This window comes from Laetiporus sulphureus, assembly GCF_001632365.1.
Source record: "Laetiporus sulphureus 93-53 unplaced genomic scaffold LAESUscaffold_84, whole genome shotgun sequence".
Lineage (NCBI taxonomy): Eukaryota > Fungi > Basidiomycota > Agaricomycetes > Polyporales > Laetiporaceae > Laetiporus > Laetiporus sulphureus.
Window position 1 is genome coordinate 53,287 of NW_024468593.1, and position 21,813 is coordinate 75,099.

Genomic DNA, 21,813 nt, shown 5'->3' on the forward strand with positions numbered 1-21,813 from the left:
GAAGGACGCCGGAAGATGGCGTTTCGCGATCGGCGCGGTCAGTGTTTCCGCCGGCTCTGAGAGATTGAAGTCTGAGATCTGATCAGGCACCGCTGTCCATCCAAATGGACATGTCATTCCTTGTCCTTGATCGCAGCCACTTTCACGAGCCGGCACCTCATGGTACGTGCGCCACATACCAACTTGTTATAGGAACGCAATGTTTGCTTAAACGTATCATCACTTATCGCATCGCTACTCTCCATCAAGCGTCGCGCGCATTTGTTTGATGCAAACCGTTTTGCATGTCTAGTCCTTGCTTGCTCTTCGCTTGACACGAGCTTGGCTTGCCTGACACATGTGGCACCACGAGGAGGGCATCATACGATGCGCTTCACTCGAGCAGGCCATATTACATAGATCGAAGAACAGCGAAGTCCCCGTAAATCACTCCTGGCTGTCATTTCTGTTCGAAGTCGGTATCATGGCTGTCGACGTCTCCTTCACTCAAGCTGCATCCGTCGTCATCCTCGGTGCAGTTTCGCTCTTTGCGTGTTATCCCCAGCTCAAAGCTCTTTTCGGTGGAAACGTGACACTCCCGCCTCTCGTAAAGTACAAGGCACGGTGGCTTGAAGTTCATGCGCTGTATAGTTCGCTAAGTCATCCACAGTGGCCTATCTTGGGCTCTACCTTCGACTTCATCAAGGATCCTGAAGGCTTCACTCGCGAAGCGTGCAAGAAATATGGGCCCGTCTTCCGGGTATACTTCCGTGGTCACGTTCAAGCCGTAGTCGGTAAAGACCACGTTAGAGACATCTTCCTCAACCCCGCCTTCAGCTACGAGGTGATGGTCCATTATTCAGTAAGAGTGTTGTCAACTTTAATTTATTATCTAGGAAGCTGTCAAGGACGAGTTCCGCCTCGCTGACATGTTGGGGACTTCCAAGACTAAATTAGAGCCCCATCGGCTGCTGGCGGGCGTCCTCACCCCGTACCTTGCTCGGTTCATCCCCGTGCTCTCCGGCGTGCTGACAAGAGGCTTTGATGTCGGCGTGGGCATGGAGCTGGCTACACCCAAGCAGATTGAGGATCCTTCAGGCCTTATTTCAGACGTCATCGCTCGTGCTACTACTGTCTGCTTCTTCGGCGAGGTACCTTTCAATGATGTAGTTTCAGCCAGACCTCTGACTGGACGAAATCAGGGACTTGGCACGAACCCCGAGCTCATTCCCCTCTACAAGGACTTTGCTCTCTCGATCGGCCACTTCGTCAATCGCAAGAGTCCCATCCTGGCCCTTTTCCCTTCCATCGCTAAGCTGTACATGTGGTGCGCCCCGTTTCCACGGCTAGTTTGTACGCAGCACTGATGATGTCGCCAGGATCAAGTTCACGTTCTCATCGCCCACGGCATCTTACCGCGCCACTGTCCTGAAATGTGAGCCGGTGTCGCACCTCAGTCATTCTCTTCATCAATTGTTGGCATCATAGATACCATGCCCGTTGTGAACGAGCGGCGCGCCAAGATGGCAGAGCTCGGCGACGATTACGATGCTCCCGTGCGTATGATCACCGCATTGATTGCGATCGCATAGTGCTAATACGCGGCACAGCTCGACTCTCTGCAAGCGTACCTTAACATGATACCGCCGGACCAGCCGATCGACGAGATGGAGCTCGGCACGATGATGCTCACGCTCGTGTTCTTCTCCATTCACACCACGACGAAACGCACGACTATCTGTCTGTACAACCTCGCGAAGTACCCGCAGTTCCTGCAGGAGCTGCTGGACGAGCAGAAGGCGATACTGGGCGACAATTGGATGGATGGAACCGTGACCTTGGACCACCTTAAGCGACTTGTCAAGCTGGACAGTTTCATCCGTGAGAGCTTCCGCACGGGTGGTCGGAGCATCGCTCTGCCGCACAAGATAGTCGGAATGGACGCATGGGCACTGCCAGGTGGATTTGTCCTCCCAAAGGGTATGCTTCTGTCGCATTCAGCTGATGACGTGCCGCTCACCCGCATGGCTAGGCACGGTGGTGAATATCAACACTGACGACGTGTACTATTCGCCGGAGCTGCAGGGCCCGAACCCCGAGGAGTTCAATGCGTGGCGGTTCGTCGGCACCGACAAAGGGGCAGCACGTATCGGACCGGACATGGTCGCGTTTGGATTGGGAAGGTACGCGCGGTGTAGCTTTTGATTCCAGACCATGAAGTGCGCTGATGTTCTCCCACGTTCTACAGGCACGCATGCCCCGGCCGATTTTTCGCTGTTCACGAGATGAAGATCGCGCTGAGCCTGATCCTGAAACGCTACCGCATCAGCTTTCCTGAGGGGGTGAAGCCGTCTGGATCGGGTCCACTTGTCTTTACTCCTATGCGAGCACTGTGATGGTCCTGTTTACGTAGCTTTGCTTGATGAATGTGGAGTTCGTTCGTTGTTGTGATAATTACCTTGTAGAGTGCAAAGCTCGCGGCGCACGTGGCACCGTAGCGCGAATGCAACAGATGTTTCCACCCACAAAGCATAAGTCATCTTCTGATACGATAGCGTTCAGACTGATACGGCAGAATGGTTAGTGCAGCGTCTCTAACATATCGGGAAACGACGCTGCCAACTGGTATAAGGTGCAAATCTAGCTTCGTAGGACGTGATGGTGGCTGCGATGGCCAACAACAGGCATCGGAAATGCAATGTGACACCCTTTGAAATTGCACAGGTGTATGCGGCTAACTGAAACGACATGTTTCATAGTCTAAATGACATCTGCTGCGGGACAACAGGCACTGATGGATGTCACCCCCGCATAAGGCAACTGTGTTTCCATATATGGGAATGCCGCCGGCAATAAGCTTGCAATTGGCATGTTCATATTGCAAAGTGCTGATATGAAAAGATGGTAACCCGATAGAAAGAATCAATTGATGAGTTGAGCGGTGTTTCAGCAGTTACGTTGACTTGGTGCCTGTACACCGGCAGTACCCCACTGTTGATGCGTGATTGTCTTACAATTCCAAGGCACGTTCCTTATACTTCGGGTTCTCGCCCTGCGGTTCTATTTATTTAATCAAAAATATAATCAAGCAGACCATACTCTATTGGAGTTGAGTTGTAGATTTGTGTCACTATTATCAGCAGATAGATTGTTCTCCACCTGCATGGGCGAGAAGCTGTCACCGTCCTCGCGCTGGCTGCGGCGAAAGTGGGCATGGGCAGGATGTCTAACTCAAGTTGCGCATTGCGTTACTCACGGTTTTAGGTTCCATTCTCATTGTGAGCCTGTCTTTACTACTTCTATGCACGCGTCGAAGATTGCGACGCATGGCGAACTATTATAACATTTGTGGATGTACTGAGGTGCAATCGCTCAAGCATCAGGAAAACTCAAATCGGCTTGTGGCTCGAGAACCTTCTTTTTGACTTGTTCTGGCTGGATTTGGATTGTACAAGCCAATAAGCACATGATAAGAAGCTCCCAATACGGAGAAAAGTCTAAAACAAGGAGGTCCTGAGACTTTCTCGGACTTCCTGTCTTTTTTTTGGTGATGGCAAGCGGATAGTAAAAGCATCATAAGCCGGATTTGAGTTTTCCTGATGAGTTTGCTCCGCTAGATATCCCAAACCTGATGTTTATTGGCCAGTACTGATTGTTTCAACAATCACTATCTAGACAACTATCTGATATCGCTTGTATACCTCTATTGCGACATAGACTACGGCCACTAGCGTCTGCGAGTGGAAGCTTAGACGATAGAGCTTCCGCGGGCTGTTCTCGTCCAGTACCCAGACCAATGCCGTGGCGTAAAGCGATGCGAACACAATATACGCATTCTGATAGAATGCGAGTATAGTGGCGGCATGCATAGTAGTTAAGAGGATCTTTGTCTTGAACACGGACTTGAGGAGCACAGGAATTGTAGGGACTTGCAGTTCCCAGTCTTCCGTGAAGTCACGGACGTCGGCCATTACCTGGAGACAATGAGTAGGAGGATAGACAGCAGACCGAAAGGAGCATACGGCGTGACATGTGCGATTGATGGTGGACCAAACGACGATTTGCATTGGCGTCCACAGACCGGCTGCAGTGGTTTCCGTTGGGAACGAGCGAGACAAGATTGAGTGAACGACAGCGAACGTGCCGCATCTGTACAGGCACTAGTGTATGAACTGCCATAGTGGCTTTGATGGAGAGCTGAAACGCACCCTCGGATTATACCGATGAAGACAGCCTTCATGCCCGGGATGCGTTTGATAACAAATCCGTTCCTGTCCGCATGGGCCTTCGCCTGCTTTGTCTTCTTCACTCTCACCGGAGCACCGGAGCTCGGATTCCAGTGAAAAAGAGTGGTATCCCATAGGATGGCCGGAGTGATGAATGCCATAGTAATGAGCCAAGTCGAGATCGGGGACATCAGGAGCGCGAAGACCAGGAGAGTGGCGCTGGAAAGCAGCAGCAGGCGTGCGCGAGTGAACACGGATATGACAGTCGCGTCTGCCGTCTTCTTCGCCTGTACAAGTGCGGCGGCTTGGTCATTGTAGTGGTCGAGCCCGATGGTGATGACATCGGACGTGACACAGATGAGCACCTGAATGAAAATTAGCGGAGATGCTAGAGAATTTGAAGGTAATACTTGCGGGTCTCCAGTCAAACACACCGTATATCGAACGCGAGATGAAGCTCGAGAGAGCGAGGCTCCCGATCGAAGTCATGATAGGATGACCGAGCAACTCATCCTTCAGCTTGGGGAGCGTAATGAGAGGGGAATTCTGCGAGGACATCTTCGATACACGTACTGGATATCTCGTAGGACTCTACCAGGGTACTTTATATCCCCCTCGTCATTCGTTTTCCTGGTGAGTGCGTGATCATGCTACCTGAAGCCCATCCCAATCAATCGAATGCGAAAGATTAAGCGGTCCGAATAATGTACAAACCAGTTTTCCATTGCCTGTGACACCTACTCAACTTTATGTGACAGTCTCTCACGTTAGATTGATCCGGACGCGAGTAGGGGTGGCCAAGGAACACCACCATCAAAACAGTCACATGCCGGCGGCGCCCAAAGGCGCGCGCTTACAGACTCCGCCGAACCCATCACCGCGTTAGCACCCACTGCCATGGTCAGTGCTATCCTCTCCCTTCTACCGCCATGAGCAACCACCCGCCTTCCCCTCCTCCCACTGCGAGTCAAGACAATAGCGAGCTCATACGTGATAAAGACGAGCCCCCTCAGCAGGATGATGCGGAGGCGGCCACCGAGCTCTTGCATTCGATGAAGCCTTGGGAAACACACCTTGCGTTCCTTAGGTATCGAAGGTGTAGCCGTTGTCACATTGGTGCTTTTTTGACAAGGGGAATAGTCTGGCCGCTGGAGGATTTCTTGCGGCGTTGGATCAAACGATCGTCTCGACCTCCATGCCCACTATTGCTTCGGAATTCAACAAGCTGAACGAGCAAAGCTGTAAAGACTAGTTGTTTAGCATACGGCGCTCAATGCTCACTCTTACCTACCCCATTCTAGGGATTGCCACGTCATATCTCCTTACATCTACAGTATTTCAGCCATTCTTCGGCCGTGCTTCGGACCTCTGGGGTTGCAAGGTATGCTGAATAACTAGTCTGACAGAGTGTTTAGTACCAGCTCAACACCCATCGTAAAGGCCATGCTAATCACAGCCATTGTACTATTCGAGTTCGGCTCCCTCATGACTGCTACCGCTCAGAATTTTATATGGCTCTGCTGTGCTCGAGCTGTTGCTGGTACGCAGCATGCTACATCTGCAATGGCCTCATGTTGACGATTTTACACGATAGGCATCGGTGGTGCGGGTCTCATGGTATGTGGTGCAGGCTCTGCCTCTGCTCAGTCGTGATGCTTATATTCGTGCCACAGGTTGTCATCATGATTATGATAAGCCAGTAAGCACACGGGTTAGGCACCTGGAAGTGTTGTGCTTCCGCTGACATCGATTTTATGTAGAATGGTGCCGCTGCGAGAGCGAGGGAGGTACATGGGAGTGATGTATGCGCGTCTTGCTCTAGCCAACGTGCTTGGCCCTGTACGTTCCCTCAAGAGACATACCACATATGCATGCTGATTACATAAACAGGTTCTCGGTGGTGTGCACTTTCTACATTCGATGTTGTATATGATGCTGATCTAATAACCCAGGTATATTCACGCACGACGTCACCTGGCGCTGGTGCTTCTATATCAACCTCCCCATCGGTGGGCTTGCCGTGGTGATCATCCTTTCCCTCCTGCACAAGATCCCGGACAGAAAGAAAGAGCACGTCACGCTTGCGGATATCGATTTTGGTGGCATCGCGATCCTCTCGGCGTCCGTTGTATCTCTGCTCCTCGCCCTGTCGTGGGGCGGCGTCGTCTATCCATGGAGCAGCAAGCAGGTCATTGCCCTGCTTGTCGTAGGCGGGGGGCTAATCCCTGTCTTCATTGTTTATGAGAACATGGTACCTCATTACCCTGTCATTCCGCTCTCGATGTTCCGCCATCGCAACGTGGTCATTGCGACTGTGAATTATTTCTTTACTAACATGTCCGTGTATGGGCTAGCGCTCTATATCCCGACCTACTTTCAGCTAGTCAAGAGAGACACGCAACTGATATCCGGTCTTGAACTACTGCCCTAGTGAGCGTGCCTTTCGTGAACCAGTCATAGAAGGACTCACTTTGATCGTGCTCCAGTATCCTGCCGCTCTCCTTCTCCTCCGCTCTTGTCGGCATTCTGGTATCCAAGACAGGCTGGGTCCGCCCGTGGCTCTGGGCCGGCGGCATGGTCAACCTCCTCGGGAACGGGCTGTGCATTCTGATCAACGGGCGCACAGCCCGCGGCGCCGAGTTCGCGTTTCTGATCATCGCCGGTCTCGGGATGGGCTTCGTGTACCAGACGAACACGCTCGCGGCACAGAGTCAAGTTCGCCGCGATGAGCTGGCGAGCCTGACGACGATGACGATGTGGAGCAAGAGCCTGGGCGGGATTGTCGGTATCTCAGTGCAGGATAGTATCATCCAGAATATCCTGAAGAAGCGAGTGATGGCGAATCCTCTTTCTGCTCCGGTCAGACGTTTCCTGTTGTCAGGAGATGTTATTTGCTGAGTATGCTTTTAAAGTACGTCGGCGCCATCGCCTCTGTATCTACGATCGAGGAGACGCCTGCTGCTGTGCAAGCAATCATCCGCGGAGCATATGGTGTCGCCTTCTCGGACATGATGATTGCCACCACGGCCCTTGTGGCTGTCGGTTTTGTCGTGTCACTCTTCACTGCTAAAGTGCCGTTGGGGAAGAAGGTCAAGCCGGAGAAGGAAAGAGCGGGAGGGGATGTCGAGCTGCAGAGGACTGCTTCACGGCAAGTGTCAGCTCCGGATACGAAGGAAATTTATCCGCTGGAGAAGAACAATGCAGGCCAGGAGATGAGCGAATCGGAGAGGTCGACATGAGTTTCGTCATCCCATCATATGATGTTATGTGGTTTGTCATCAGAATTAGATGAGAGAGATATGCACATATGTAATTGCTCTATCCACGAAGCTCGGCGAATGTACGGAGCGAGCGAATCATTATTCCATTCTGAGGGGGGTTGATTTACAAGACAACAGAGGAGCTGGAGAGGGCCACTCTGGTATCGCATGGAGGAAGCCATTAACATTAATGTACATCTCTATGTTCAGCCACCCGCGCGCTTGCGTGCATGGGCGCCAGCCTCAGTCAGCCACAGACTTGTCTCCCCCTAGGCAGACCTATAAATATTGTTTTCAGTGCGGGGAGGACAGGAGATATAAAGGTGTGCTTCACGCCATTTCGAACCCGTGTGGCCTCGTTATGGAAATGCCGAATGTGCGTGCCCCACTGTGAGGGTGGGATTTTGAAACAGACTAGCCACAGACGCGTTGTGCTGAGCCACATCTGTCGTGTCACGTTCCATCGCGGCGAAGCTTGTTAGTCGCCATATTCGACCTGTCCACGTCCGGCGATATGCATGTGGTGTCGTGCTCATTTTTGATCATCCACCGGCTCATCCGAGTGCTCGATGTGCATTGTCAAGCACAGCCATAGTCTCCCCGATTCGGAACGCGGATAATGGGCGTTTCCCCGGAGAGCCTGCTCCGGAGCTACGGTTCGCATAGCGCGGACATCCGCATCCTTTCCTTATATTTATACCCCCACTTCTTGTTGCACTACGCGCCTTGGTTGCATTCACTTTTGGGCTCTCACTATGGTCTTCACTTTGACTGCGGCATCCGTGGTTTCGATCGTGATCGAAGGCATCTTGTATGGTGAGCAGCACCGCTTTCAGGTTTCAAGCTCGCTGACTGACGACAGGATCACGTTGTAGGTCACTCTTGTGTACTGTTTGGAACTACCGTTTGGGCGCTGGTGTACAGGCGGTCCCGGACGCAGATCAATCGTTTGATGGCTGCAGCCACACTTTTGCTCTTTATCCTGAGTACGATGGTAAGTGCTGCAACGTCCGACAAGCAAATCCATTTATACATTTGCTGCAGCACATCGTAGCGGATGCAAGACGCCTCTATGTGGGGATCGTGTTGTCTAAAGACGCTGAGCGGTATTTCCAGGATCTCGAGACTGAGATGTGGAAGAACAGTGTGTATGGAGTAGAAACTCTTGTCGCCGACGCTGTTCTCGTTCGTATCCTCTTTCAATATTCCTGCACACTGTGAATATGCGGTGAATCTCACTTTGTTGCCAGATTTATCGCTGCCACGCTGTGTGGCAGAGACTCTGGGTGATTGTGGTCCCTGTTCTCGGATGGTGCGGGATCGTGGGTGAGCTTTCTGCTCGAACTGGTCTATGCAGTATGATACGAGGTTTTTTTCCTTCAGTCACTGGAATTCGTTCCAGTTGGGCGATCGGACACATCAAGACGAACGCCAATGAAGTGTTCGACGATCTGACGTTTCAGTGGGGACTCGCGTTTTACGCGACTGCTCTGGCGACAGATTTCCTTGCAACAGGTGCTCTCGCACTTTTTATCTGGGGCACTCTCGACCAGTATTGATGTAATCTGTAGGTCTCTTGGCGTACAAGCTGTGGCTAGCCATCCGCGCGGCGTCACGAATCGACGGTGGAGCGGTTCGGTGCCGGGGAAGCTCCTTGAAGTCTGCAATGCTTGTTGTTCTCGAATGCGGTGCGCTGTACTCGCTCTCCCTTCTCGTGACTATCATTGTCTACACGTTGTGGAGCAATTCCGTCTTCGTCATGATCGACGTGGTGAGCATCGAGTCTTCTCTACGCCAGGAGAAGTTAGATGATAAATTGTATACATGCGCAGGTTGGCCAAATCATTCCGATCACGTTTTACATCGTGATTATAAGGGCGACGATGGCGCGGGTCATGGAGGACCATCAGAGTCGGACCGTGTTGAGCGAAATCGTGTATGCGCCGCCGTCGTTAACAGAGACAGCTCAGTCAAAAGTCAGTGGACCGACCGGAGCACATCTCGTGCGATGGGGCGCGTGTGCGGGTGGGTCAAAGGAGGTGGGTGGCGTCGACGGGGAGGGGAAGGAAGGTCAAGTTTTGTGGGGGAGCGATTGCGGTATGCAGGTGTGAGATGTGCTGCGAGTCAGAGCGGGAGGGAACGGATGATATGACGAGTCTTGGCGTGGCTTCAGACCCAGTTGAACAGAGGGTGCTCGTTCGACTTGCGATACCCGCCGAATGCAATTGAGTGCAGATGAGCTTGCATATCGCAGATGAGAGTTTAATATTTAATGGTCTTGCATGATGCTTTCCGCGCTTAGTGAGTGCCACGAGCGTAGTATGTATCACAATAGCGAGTTCATCTGTAGTATCTTCATATCTCCGTCTATCTGCTCATGCTATTCATTCATAATGTATACACAAAGCATACTCCAGACCCATTGTCCGTCAGCGCATGAGTATACATGAAGGCCTCAGACATTTGAGAAATCAGCAAATCGTGGGTACCCAGGTTCGCTTCTGTTCAGCTAGGTGTCTAGGTGTCTAGATACTAGGCACCTGATGCTATGATTGGAGCTCAACTAGAACATCTATTGTCCTCGACTCATTAAACGTCTCAACAGAGAGATACTGGCGCATGCCGGCATGTGAGTGACAGGTATCAATAGAGTACCCTCATCGCTGATTGTGGTTCCATCAGTTTTCTCTGAATATCGAAGACCCTGTGCTGTTACAATGACTACTGATAGATACTATCGAGCTGAGGTAGTGGTCAACTGATAGCATAGTCGTCACATCGAATCGATATACCTTGAAATCGCTTTCCTATCTTTTTCATGTGTGTATCCGCCTGCCGTTGCAAGAGAAGTACTGGCGGTACGGCCTGCTGTTTATAGCACATTAAACGCTATATCGCGGTTATGCTCCTTGACGAGCGCGGATGCATAAAAAGAGGCTCATCTATTCTAACTGCCAGAAGGTGTTATTCTGTGCAATGTCGTATGAAACGTGGATATGCCAGGCAAGGTTTGCGACAGAAGGCTCAAAGCATGTGCCTATATTCCAAACGTGCTGGGTGCGGTTTCATAATTCTCACCTTGTTCAGTCGATCTTTGAAGTAATTGAATCTATCTCGAAGAAGCTTGATACTCTGCAAGATTGCATGAGCCCGCACCAGGTAAGAGCCAAATCATGTATGGCTGATCAGCGCGTTACCTTGCGCCACAGGCGCGATAGTGTGTGACATTCGCGTCTGGTCACATTGATTCTGTCATTCTCAACGCGCGTTTCTAACACTGCGATGAGCAACCAGACGCACCAGTTCGGCGACCTCGCCACACAGCTGCTCACTGAGTCTCGCCGCTCGACAGCGACGGACACCTTGCTCAAGTACAACGACGTCCTCGTACGTGCTATCGTTCGCGAGCAGCGCCAACTCGAGTCCCTCCTCTCCGCCGCCCTCGCCGCCCAGCCCAACAACGACGCCGACTCCGCTGCGGAAACTCCCACCCTTCCTACCGTTCTGCTATATCAGACTGCTATTTACCGCAATAAGCGCTGTCTCCTTGCTTATCACGCCCACCGTATCGACCGTCTCAAGGACCTCTACTGGTCTGTCGGTGGCGCCCTGCCTCTTCTCCTCTCTATACCTTCAGGCGCTTCAAATTTTGCTACCGACTCTGAGCATGGTCAAGCACCGCAGTCAAACACCAGCTCTGCACCGGCTGATATCCGCTCCAAGCTGTCACCACATGAAGTGGACTTCCTTCGCTCGTATAACACGTTGATACTCGAACTGCGCACCGACGCGTTTTCATCTGTCTCGTCAGGCTCCGGCGGCCTTGCGGAGGACATTGACTTGATGGCACCGATCATCCGCCCGCCTAAGGACCTGCACATTCTCGTGCGCGTAGTGCGTGATTGTGGAGTAGTCCATACCGAGCAGGGCGCGATCGACTTCCGCAGAGGACATCGCTTCTTGGTTCGACGCGCCGATGTGGAGCATCTGATAGTACAGGGATTCTTGGAAGAGGTGTAACACGGTCCTAGCTGAAAAAGCATAAGGTGCGTAAATCATCTTCATCGCCCGTATTCACATAACCTCATGCGCATGAAGTTTTTCTACCTACCACTACTAGCATACGCCAGCCCGTCACCGTAACCGATACAGAAGATACCCGACGTTGGAATTTTTGGCAGTACCTTTGCATCGTTGAGTACGCACAACGAGACGACCTTCGCCCTCTTGCTGTAAGCGACCTTTAATGATGGTTTCCGCGCATTTTGCCGATGCGTGCACAATCATACCACCTCAACATACAGAATCTCCCTCTGTTGCCGCGCTCAGTGTAGCGTACGTCGGATCGTCGCACACGAACAAACGCCAAACACTTGTGATATTTGCCGCATGCAACTCGTCTTCCGCTTTCGAATCCTGCTGGGTAGTCAGAATGCATTTCCCGACTATCTTCTCGCTGCATTGTGGAAATTATCATTGCATAACCTCATTTTCTTTCGAGCAACGTTGTCCCGGAGCTAGGCACTACGCATCGACTTCGCAACGGAGCGTGCGGACACTTAGAATCCCGTACAATCAAGCTCAAGCACGCTGATTCAATTCAAAGGGCCTGTATTCCATACTACTTCTTTGAGGCTCTAGCCATGCGGCCGTTCGAAGAAGCGAATTACCCTGCTGCAAGTAACAATTCGGATCCTGTTGGTCATCCAATCTCTCCTGTATAGTCCTTAAGCAACAGAGTCATGGACATACACCGTCATGGATATTTAATTCGATGGTCGATGATAGTAATTGACCTGAAATCTACGAGTTACTCGGCTGTAAGTTTCTTAACTGCAAAAACAAGCAAAGCGCAGAACGAGGCGAAATCGGCGTGCATCCCTCTTCGGAGAATTTTTCCGTCATTCTACCTCTCATCAGCCTGGAGGTAAGCAAGACCGATTTCGACAAGAAGATATCGAGCGCATGACATATCAATAAGGCAAGCATGAAGAAGATTACACCGTAGCATAGCTGCGGAAGAGCGCGAACGTTGGACGAGGGACACGAAGGCTAACGACCAATACACAGGAGCGCAGAAGGATAGCCTCAATACATATGTAAGCCACCACCATCAGCCGATCGCGCGGACAGCTGAACACTTTAGTTGTAGTGCCAGTTTGCGTAGATCACGCCGACGTCGAGGCCTGCGAAGTGCTCGAACAGGCTCTCGCTCAGATCGAGCCCGCCGGAAGGGCAGCCGGGGCACTACATTCAGGTAAGCACGTTGTTGCCCATTGTATACGAGAATTACTGACCTCATCCGCGATGGTAGCCTTGGCAGACTTGCCCTTGTAGTCGATCGTGATGGACTTGAAGCAATGCTTGCCACCATCGTAGAGCTACATACGGTCGCGGTGATTCATTCATCGGAGTCCTTGGGAGGAGGAGATAAGGTCACACTCACGGCAGAGTCCAGTGCGACGATCTACATGCTATTGGTAAGTCTCTCAGATTGTCATGCAGTCAATCGCACTCACATATTCGCTGTTGGTGACAGTCTTGCCGCACGAGCCGCTATCGAATACGTAGATGTCAAGGCGACGTTATGGCGGCGCGAAGGTACACTTACGTTCCCTCAGCGTCATACCAGGTCAACCTAGCGTTGCTGTAGGACTGGCGACGCTCGAGCTGGTTCTCGGTGGCGTTAAGCGGGCTGCCGTGGGCGAAGGAAGCGGCGAGCGAGATAAGGGCGAGTTTAGCGAGGGTCGAGAACTGCATCTTGGTCTTGTCTGGTTGACTGAGTAGTGCGACTCGTCGGTTGGAGTAACTCTGGGTGAGTAGATGTGCTGTTCAAACGCAGAGTGTCCATCGTCCTTATATACGTCTTCCCCCCTCTCCGCCGTTCGCAACGCCGACGTGTTGGTTCTTGCGATCCGCATCGGAGGATGCGCAACAACGAGGGCGGCCTGATTCCCGTGATCGCCATCTCCGCCTCTGCCTCCTCCTAACTCGTCGAGCACCATTCATGGCAACCTTCGGTGTCGCTTCTGTTTCGCTCTAGGCAAACGGAGGTAAGCTGGGCTCACGATGCTGGGCTTCGTACGCCGTTTGTTCCGCTACCGACGATGAAACGCGGTGATGCTCCACCGAAGTGCGAATACAGTGAGCCAACGCTGGCGATCCACGAGTGGATTGTCGGACTGGCAAGGAGAAGTGCATCACTCTGAACCATCTTGTTCCGCAGTTTTCCAGATGAATTTTGATCGTGCAGCCAACATCGACCGCACCTCGGAGCGCTAGTAGGACCGACGATGAGACCTTTGAGCAACACGAAGGGCCCGTAGTATCTAAGGAGCCAGCTAGTGCAGCACGCCTTAACAGGGGCTTTATGAGCTACTGAAACTGTAGATTCATCAAACCACCGACTCACAAAAATTTCATGCATGAGGTTGTCTTTTCGTCGCTGTCCATTTCTCCAACTTTTTCATCACCATTTCTCACAGCATTTTCCGGGGCATCGGTCTAAGTCTATGGGATTAGTGGCAAGGGCTTCCGCACCTCCATTTTCCGCGACCGACGCGCCATTCCATTGCGTTGAACCAGAACGAGCGAGATGTAGCACCATTGCTCCGGAAGAGCGGCGTGATCTCGCTTCGTCTGTACCCGACTCAGGCCGTGTGTTATTCACTTCTTCTTGATCTAGAATGCGATGCCGCTGGCGAATTGAGCACATGGGTGTTCCAGCGGCTATGTAGTCGCATCGTGAGCAAGGATCAACCCGAGGCGTTCGGCGGACATCACGCAGAGCCGCAGGCCTAGCTAGCGCGTTTGATCCTGTAGGTCATTCGGAATTCACAAACGCCGGCCGGGAAGAGTGCAAGAAATCTATTTAATTTTACGGAATTAGCCGACACCATGAGCAGGAGTTGATGGCTGTAAGAACGCCAGAAGAGTTACATGCTCCTGTACTCACTGTCTACCCGCTTTCTCTCAGTGGCTGCCTTGGATGAAGCTGGAGCCATGATTTTACACAAGTCGATCAATGATCGTTACCCGAGCGACGTTTCATGTGTATCTCGATGAAAATCTGGTCGAATTTGTTTCCCGTCATATTGATTTACTTTCGCCTGATTGGCCTGTTCGAGCTAGTCCAGCACGTTCATCGACATTCAATCCGGTGCTCGGAGGTGCTTGAGACGCACAAGAGCCGCTACTACGGGTGTAGGTGCACGAGGCTATGTAACGCTCACCTTCCCGAACACGTGCGTCATCTACTTTAGGTCCGCGTCAATCTACCGCTAATTTCCGCTGGACGCTATCGCTAGTTTCCGCTGGACGCTATCTCGGACGGGTTCCGTGGCTAGAGCGGGTATGATAATCACGTTTCATAGCGGCCGCCATGTTCGATCATTCAATGGGCGACACGCCCATGTTACTTGTTTCCATAGGCGCCGTCAAGTCTGATACAGAGTTTTGTCGGCCAACGCGGTCTAGAGGCCTTGTCCGCTTTTGTACCTGTGTTGTTCTTCGTCGCCGGATCAAATGATCGTTCCGTGTGTTACATCGATAATGCGGCTGGGGCAACACCGTCGTTTCTAGATGCCCTCATCAGTGCTGGTGAGGACCAATCAGCGCTAGTGCAAAGTATTTAAATCAAATTATCATTTTTTTCGTAGTTCTTCAGGCTGATTCTGATGAAAGCTAGTGCCGTGGTTGCGGAAAGTTCAACATAAATGTCTTCGAAAGCTCACTGAATGGCGCATTGCAGCCGCGCGTCAAGCCACCTATTTTCCTGCCAAGCCCATTCAACCAGGTTTCCACGCCAGTTCGCGACCTTCCTTGCCCATTATTGGGAGGCTATATTGTGTTCTCACGACGTCAAGCATGAGATCGAGCTCATGATTGACGCGAAAGTATTCTCCCGTAGGCATTTGTTGATGACATGCCACCGCTGAAAGTCTCCAGTCCGGAAAGTATTGCATGCCATTCTCCCACAGACGTACCCTGACATGATGAATGCAAAACGCGATGACGCCTCTAGATATTCACACAAGCTGTCCTTCTCGTTGACAAACGGCGCTGTCATGTTTCTGATGTAAGATTATGCAAAAACTCCATATGTGCACAGGGGCCCGGTCGAAGCATTCCAGCGCATGGGATGGTGCAGGCGAAAAGCCACAGGGCTTTAATTCCCTCTCAGATGCATTAAGCCTCATCAATAGGTTCGCTATGATAAATTAAAGATTTCCCACTGGCCGACATTATGGGCTCGAATTCTGTTCCTCCTATGCTCAATAGACTTCAAGCCAAATTTTGAGTACTGAACGCGCAGCGCAGCTGAACACAGGTCTTGGCTCGCACGAGATGATGAACAACGATGACCGTCGTAGACCGACATGACTGTTGCGGTACTTTGAAATTTGCGCCACAGGTGCGCGCCCGTGCGTGACAGACGCGAATCGTCACAGAGGCTTTGTCACCCTCGACTCCTCATGATCAACACCGGATTCAAGTTACTCTCTCATGGGCATTGCCGCTTGCAACGGCGAGCGACCTAACGCCCAGTATCTGGTGTCCTAGTAATACAACTGCTGACAGGATCTCTTTGCTTGACCACCCCAGACAACCCACTCAATTACAACGACGTCCTCGTACACGACTCCACACAATCGCCTCACGAGCGCTCAACAGTGTCATCTCGCGGGTCTCCCTTTGTTGCTCTCTTTTTGAAAGCAAGGTTGTGCAATTGCATTAAGCATTTAGATGGTCCTCATGTGACTCCCAGTCTCGATCCTCTTGTCACCGAATCATGCTGCATCAGGAAAATGTCACTTTTTCTTTTTTGCTTCTTTTTGTACCTTTTTCTTACAAAGAAAATAATGTAGAAAAAGCGTGAGGATCGGCTTGAATTTGCCTTGTTCGCTTCTTTTTGAGCACTTTTTGGTTGCTTTCTGATCAGAAAGTTTGTGAAAAGTCCATTCAAGGACAAAAGGTCAGAGAATCTGCCTTGGAATTTCCTGATAGGCTTCTGGGCTTTTGTTCCTTTAATGGACTTGACGACAACTTTTTGGGCAAATCAGTGTTGCCAAGCGTCGTCAAGGAAGCAAAAGGCCATGAGAAAGTGAGGAATCAGCCGATCCTCATGCTTTTTTCTACATTGTTCTCTTTTCTGCCTTTTTTGTAAGAAAAAGGTACAAAAAGAAGCCAAAAAGAAAAAGTGATGTTTTCCTGATGTGGGGAACCGGCTCGCATATTCTACACTCTGTGTAAAGAGTTCGATCGCACAGCTGAAGTGGTCTTCAATATTCACTTTTGCAAGAGTAGTCATATTAGCCAGCATTCCACATCAAACTCTCTTCCTGAGGGCGCGGGTCTTTCCGACGCCCTGCATCTAGGCTCAAGCGCGCCAATAGAATCTAAACAGTCTTTGTTCGGAACATTACTGCAGGAGCTCTGGTCCCCTATTTCAAACTAAGGACTAGAGTGCTGCGACATATGCTCCAGACACTCTGAATGATCGTGTCTTCGCATTCAACAGCTCCGACGGTCGTGTGACAGGATCTGGATATCTGATTGAGGGGTCAATGGCGATGTCTTATCGGAGACAGAGACTTGTTGGCTTATGTGCTCTTGGAGCGTGACTCGAGACAGTCAAATGTAGAAGAGGTGAAGTCGCATATCAGTCTAGTCTATCTGTTCATAGTTTGTAACATCAGAGCGAGTTCAATGTTACGATAGCATAGCTACAAGCAGCGATAACTTAGGGGCGGAATGGAAGACCAGCGATTTAGAAGGGTCGAAATCGGAAGAGGAGATGCTAATGTAAGGAGTGCTATCTTCGCTCTCCTGCGCTAACATTGCATAACGGAGCCTCTCAATTGTAGTACCAGTCTGCATAGAACAGTCCGACCTCGAGGCTCGCAAAGTATTCGAACAGGCTCACGCTCAGGTCGAGCCCGCCGGAAGGGCAGCCAACGCACTACATTCAGGTTAGCATGTTGTTGCCCATTGTAGACGAGAAATACCGACCTCATCTGCGATGGTCGCCACGGCAGACTTTCCGTTGTACTCGATCGTGATAGACTCTTCGCAGTGCGCGCCGCCGTCGTAGAGCTTTGTACCACGAAGGTGAACACTTCTTCGAGAGCATGACATATTATTCTATGGATGCTTACGGCGGAGTCGAGCGCAACGATCTGTAGAAACATGTAAGTCTCTGCTCGAATAATTGGACGCATTATGTTACTCACGAATTCGGTGTTCGTGATGGGTTTGTTGCATGAGCCGCTACCGAATACATCTATGTCAAGGCGACGTTGTCACGATACCAGCGAGCACCCACATTCCATCAGCGTTGTAGAAGGTCATTCTAGCGTTGGTGTACGACTGGCGGCGATCGAGCTGGCCCTCGCCGCTAGCGAGCGGAGTGCCGTGGGCAAAGGACGCGGCGAGCGAGAGGAGAGCGAACTTGGCGATCATCGAGAACTTCATCTTGGTCTGCCTTGGTTGATTGAAAAGTAGCTCCTCGGTTGGTGGAGTCGAGATGGGCGGATGTTCTGGGTTGTCCGACCAGTGATTTCTCATCGTCCTTATATGCATCCAAGGCCCACTCCACTCCACTCGCAGCGCTGAGGCGTTGCTTCCTGCAGTGCAGCATGGGAGAACACATAAAGTGAGGAAGCTTGATTCTCACCATCCTCTCAGCCTCCTCTCTCGTTTGGTCGACATCGTCTTTCACTGCATTCATGTCGGTCTAGACTAATGGGGATAGGCGAGCGGAGGTGCCAACTCAGTTCACTCCACGCCTCCTTTGTTCCCCGTCCCCCGACTGATGCTGAGATGTCAACATTGCGATGCGGCGAGTGATGTTGGCGACGCTCCGGTAGCCTGGCAGATGCGAAACATCGCTACAATATTCTGATCGATGTCTATGCTGCAGTTCGCTCGACATCATTCTTCACGTCACTGGCGGATTGTGACAATGTCTTTTTGGAGACAGAAACTTGTTAGCTTATGTGGTTTTGGAGCGTGACTTGAGACATTTAAATGCGGAAGAGGTGAAGTCGCATACCCATCTTGTCCAGATTTCTGCGTTAGTCTAACCGCAACTCATCATATCAGGAGTAAATAGCGCGATACGCATGCAGTGAGACCTTTCTTTCACAATTTATGCATTAAAGTGAGTTGCAGGTCTGGATAGCATAGTTACAAGCAGCGAGATATTAGATAAAAAGGGATGGACAGGAAGACTTGCGATTTAAGGGTCGGAATTTGGAAGAGGAATGCTAATGTAAGGAGTGCTATCTTCAGTTGCCTGCAATAACATTGCATAGCGGAGCCTCTCAGTTGTAGTACCAGTCTCCGTAGATCACACCGACATCAAGGCTCGCGAAGTGCTCGAACAGGCTCTCGGTCAGGTCGAGCCCGCCGGAAGGGCAGCCGGGGCACTACATTCAGGTTAGCACGTTGTTGTCCATTGGGGGCGAGAAATACTGACCTCATCTGCGATGGTCGCCTGGGCAGTCTTGCCATCGTACTCGATCGTGATGGACTTTCCGCAGTGCGCGCCGCTGTCGTAGAGCTGTATACCATGAAGGTGATTACGTGTTCGAGAACATGACATATTATTCTATGGATGCTTACGGCGGAGTCGAGCGCAACGATCTAGAGAAACAAGTAAGCTTCTGCTGGAATAATTGAACAGATCATTTAACTGACGTATTCGCTGTTCGTAACGGTATTGCCGCATGAGCCGCTGCCGAATAAGTCGATGTCAAGGTGATGTTGTCACGGCACGGAGGTGCACTCACGTTCCATCAGCGTTGTACCAGGTCATTCTAGCATTGCTGTATGACTGGCGACGCTCGAGCTGGCCCTCACCGCTGGCGAGCGGGGTGCCGTGGGCGAAGGACGCAGCGAGCGAGAGGAGAGCGAACTTGGCGATCATCGAGAACTGCATCTTGGTCTTTCTTCGTTGACTGAGAGTAGCTCGTCAGTTGGCGGACTCGAAAGGAGTGAAAGTACTAGGTTGTCCGACCGGTGAGTGCTCCTTGTCCTTATATGCATTCAAGCCCCCCTCCACTCCATTCGCAGCGCCGACGCGTTGCTTCTTGCGATGCGGCATCGGAGAACACATGGAGGTGAGACAACTTGCTTCTGCCCATCGTCTCAGCGTTCTCTCTCGCTTGGTCGACAGAGTCGTCCTTCACTGCATTCATGTCGGTCTAGACTAACGGGGATAAACGAGCGAAGGTGACGCAGATTCGCTCCACGCTTCTTTTGTTCCGCATCCCCCGACTGATGCTGAAATGTCAACATTAGGACGCAGTGAGTGATCTCGGCGACGGTCCGGGCAGGCTGGAAGACGCGAAAGATCGCCACAATATTCTGATCACCGCCTCTCCCAATTTGCTCGACATCATTCTTCGCGTCACCGACGCCATTTTTTCCCCTCCAAACTTAAAAAAGAAGCTGCGTCAACGAGCATACTCTGCTGCCCTTCTTTTGTTTTGCCGCCGATGTTTCGATACGGAGCATATGTCAACTGATCGGCCCACAACGTCAAATGCATAATGCTCTGTGTCCTGAGATTATAGTCTTCATCCGACGCTCAGACGCAATACCAGCCCATCCTGGGACGGGCTGAGCGCAGAAACCCCCTTTTCCGCCTCCAGTCATCTTTTGTCTTTCCAGAATTCTTGGATTTCTTCTCTCACTAATTCGATGTGGCTTTACATACATAGTTGCAATGGTGCAAACCTTTCCCTGTGCTTCTTTTGTTCCGCAACTAAGACTGATACGCGGTGTTGATCCGTCTAGGCGGACATACACCCCGCGAGCGTCAGTACGGCCCGCAGCGTAGGCGAGCAACATTAAAGGCAAAATAATTGTCCACGAAGAAATCCTCTCGAGCATCTTAGAGTGTTTATCTTGTGTCAATTTTTGAAGCGATGGATGCCGCCTCTGTCTATATTGTGGTGGAACGCCTCGGCCACGCAGGTTGTCTTCCGTGCTTCTTTCCTTCCGGAGCCGATGTTAGGGTCCCGTTCCGAAATGGAGGAGTGAATGCAGCGCTTCTTCCAACGAGAGTGCTACCGCTTCTCAGAGGCAACGAACGACTCAGAGAACGAGATGTTATCCCGTTTCGCCTTCTGTCCGAACAGTCCGGATACCGATCAGTTCTAATGCAACTCGTGCTAGGCACATATGGATGGCCCGGCGGCTATGTGGTCGAGTCATTGGCAACCAGGCGCCGGAGCGAGGAGAGCGGCGCGCGTCACACAAGCGGGAATCCTCCGACCGCGCTCGTTCGCATCGGTATTCGAAATCAAACTGACGCTGACTGGGAAGAAAACACGTTTCACGGCGTTGTCGGGTGTGATGGCTGGGTATTGCTGCAGCAACGCCAGGAGGAGCGTTCATAATTTACTGTGTCTGTTGATTGCTTTCAGATTTTGTCAAAGTTCGACAGAAATAGCACTCGCACGTGTGGATCTGCAATCGCTTGTTTTATCTCGGTAAGTAATATGCGAATTCGTCAGCAGACATATTCACATACCGTCCCATCCGATTGGCCCATTCGACCTAGTCTGGCGTTCAATCCGCCGGCTTCGGACGTGCTAGAAGCCCGCACGAGCGTTCGATGGTGCGATCAAGGGCGAGAGGCTATTCAACGCTAGCAACGGCCGTGCACGTGCGTCATCTACTCTCCTTCTAACTCTGGTGAGCCTTCCTAGTTACAGTCGACATCTACTCCTCTCTTGAACGTCCAGCCATCAGCAGCACAGGGATAGTGTGGGTGAAACCAACGTGATTGAAGTGTTTCGCATTGCGCGCAACATCAAACAGGCGATACGCCTGTGTTGCTTTGTCGCGATGGGGATGACTGCTGTCAAATCCGAAACGACTTTCACACAATACTCCGTGGACGCACAAGCATCAACGAGCGCCGCGCCGTCCGCTCGCACGCTTCTCTATCCTTGCGGAACCAACTTCATCTTCGCACGCTTCTTTAGGATCAATGTGGTCAGAGCACATGATGGTAGGCATGCGTCTTGGACCATCGCTAGTGTGTACAAAATGACTTTTTTCACTATATCTGACCTGGTGTTCCTTACCGCAGCTTTAGTTGGTAGTAACGGTAAATAGTTGACATGTCTATGCGTCATATGTGACTCGTGAGTAGGTTCGTCTCGCAGTCCAGACAGCGGGGGAGCTTAGCTGTTGCGTTACCTCATGGGATCATGTCAATTGTAGATTCGGGACCTCTTGAGAATGGTGCTCTCGGCGCGGCGGTTGAAGAATAATCGGGCTGGCTCGACACGGTCCCTTGTGGGTAATTTCTGTTCGCCACGTTCCCACATACG

The 21,813-nt window shown here is 51.4% G+C and overlaps 8 protein-coding genes across 8 annotated transcripts; 5 read left to right on the top strand and 3 right to left on the bottom strand.

Moving 5' to 3' along the window:
* Positions 1-463: 463 nt before the first annotated feature.
* Positions 464-2,375, top strand: LAESUDRAFT_764697 (cytochrome P450; the record flags this gene model as incomplete). The annotated part of the gene is made up of 8 exons (XM_040913487.1): positions 464-823; positions 876-1,130; positions 1,182-1,306; positions 1,359-1,414; positions 1,468-1,535; positions 1,590-1,959; positions 2,012-2,162; positions 2,228-2,375. The coding sequence occupies 8 exons, from the start codon at positions 464-466 to the stop codon at positions 2,373-2,375; spliced, it is 1,533 nt and encodes a 510-aa protein (XP_040758082.1).
* Positions 2,376-3,602: 1,227 nt separating this feature from the next.
* Positions 3,603-4,963, bottom strand: LAESUDRAFT_745874 (uncharacterized protein). Its single transcript, XM_040911393.1, has 6 exons — positions 4,920-4,963; positions 4,779-4,859; positions 4,620-4,724; positions 4,188-4,570; positions 4,002-4,128; positions 3,603-3,953 (listed from the first exon to the last, which is right to left on the bottom strand). The coding sequence occupies exons 3-6, from the start codon at positions 4,692-4,694 to the stop codon at positions 3,651-3,653; spliced, it is 888 nt and encodes a 295-aa protein (XP_040758083.1). The 5' UTR covers positions 4,695-4,724; positions 4,779-4,859; positions 4,920-4,963; the 3' UTR covers positions 3,603-3,650.
* Positions 4,964-5,091: 128 nt separating this feature from the next.
* LAESUDRAFT_732361 (MFS general substrate transporter) lies at positions 5,092-7,677 on the top strand. Its single transcript, XM_040910226.1, has 11 exons — positions 5,092-5,292; positions 5,346-5,446; positions 5,507-5,586; positions 5,646-5,745; positions 5,800-5,822; positions 5,879-5,904; positions 5,966-6,044; positions 6,096-6,105; positions 6,158-6,635; positions 6,692-7,064; positions 7,118-7,677. Exons 1-11 carry the CDS (start codon positions 5,135-5,137, stop codon positions 7,442-7,444), a joined length of 1,755 nt encoding a protein of 584 aa, XP_040758084.1. The 5' UTR covers positions 5,092-5,134; the 3' UTR covers positions 7,445-7,677.
* A 740-nt stretch (positions 7,678-8,417) lies between these two features.
* LAESUDRAFT_666360 (uncharacterized protein) lies at positions 8,418-9,576 on the top strand (the record flags this gene model as incomplete). Its single annotated transcript, XM_040905249.1, has 6 exons — positions 8,418-8,459; positions 8,510-8,650; positions 8,716-8,791; positions 8,849-8,980; positions 9,037-9,236; positions 9,298-9,576. 6 exons carry the CDS (start codon positions 8,418-8,420, stop codon positions 9,574-9,576), a joined length of 870 nt encoding a protein of 289 aa, XP_040758085.1.
* A 1,152-nt stretch (positions 9,577-10,728) lies between these two features.
* On the top strand, positions 10,729-11,624 carry LAESUDRAFT_558053 (uncharacterized protein). The gene is made up of 2 exons (XM_040902940.1): positions 10,729-11,511; positions 11,564-11,624. Exon 1 carries the CDS (start codon positions 10,748-10,750, stop codon positions 11,483-11,485), a length of 738 nt encoding a protein of 245 aa, XP_040758086.1. The 5' UTR covers positions 10,729-10,747; the 3' UTR covers positions 11,486-11,511; positions 11,564-11,624.
* Positions 11,625-17,321: 5,697 nt separating this feature from the next.
* On the bottom strand, positions 17,322-17,926 carry LAESUDRAFT_718208 (uncharacterized protein; the record flags this gene model as incomplete). Its single annotated transcript, XM_040907407.1, has 5 exons — positions 17,322-17,426; positions 17,477-17,560; positions 17,623-17,643; positions 17,698-17,734; positions 17,790-17,926. 5 exons carry the CDS (start codon positions 17,924-17,926, stop codon positions 17,322-17,324), a joined length of 384 nt encoding a protein of 127 aa, XP_040758087.1.
* An 863-nt stretch (positions 17,927-18,789) lies between these two features.
* On the bottom strand, positions 18,790-19,519 carry LAESUDRAFT_709032 (uncharacterized protein; the record flags this gene model as incomplete). The annotated part of the gene is made up of 5 exons (XM_040906705.1): positions 19,258-19,519; positions 19,166-19,202; positions 19,091-19,111; positions 18,945-19,028; positions 18,790-18,894 (listed from the first exon to the last, which is right to left on the bottom strand). Exons 1-5 carry the CDS (start codon positions 19,404-19,406, stop codon positions 18,790-18,792), a joined length of 396 nt encoding a protein of 131 aa, XP_040758088.1. The 5' UTR covers positions 19,407-19,519.
* Positions 19,520-21,139: 1,620 nt separating this feature from the next.
* On the top strand, positions 21,140-21,642 carry LAESUDRAFT_558160 (uncharacterized protein). The gene is made up of 2 exons (XM_040902941.1): positions 21,140-21,169; positions 21,227-21,642. The coding sequence occupies exon 2, from the start codon at positions 21,323-21,325 to the stop codon at positions 21,593-21,595; it is 273 nt and encodes a 90-aa protein (XP_040758089.1). The 5' UTR covers positions 21,140-21,169; positions 21,227-21,322; the 3' UTR covers positions 21,596-21,642.
* Positions 21,643-21,813: the final 171 nt, after the last annotated feature.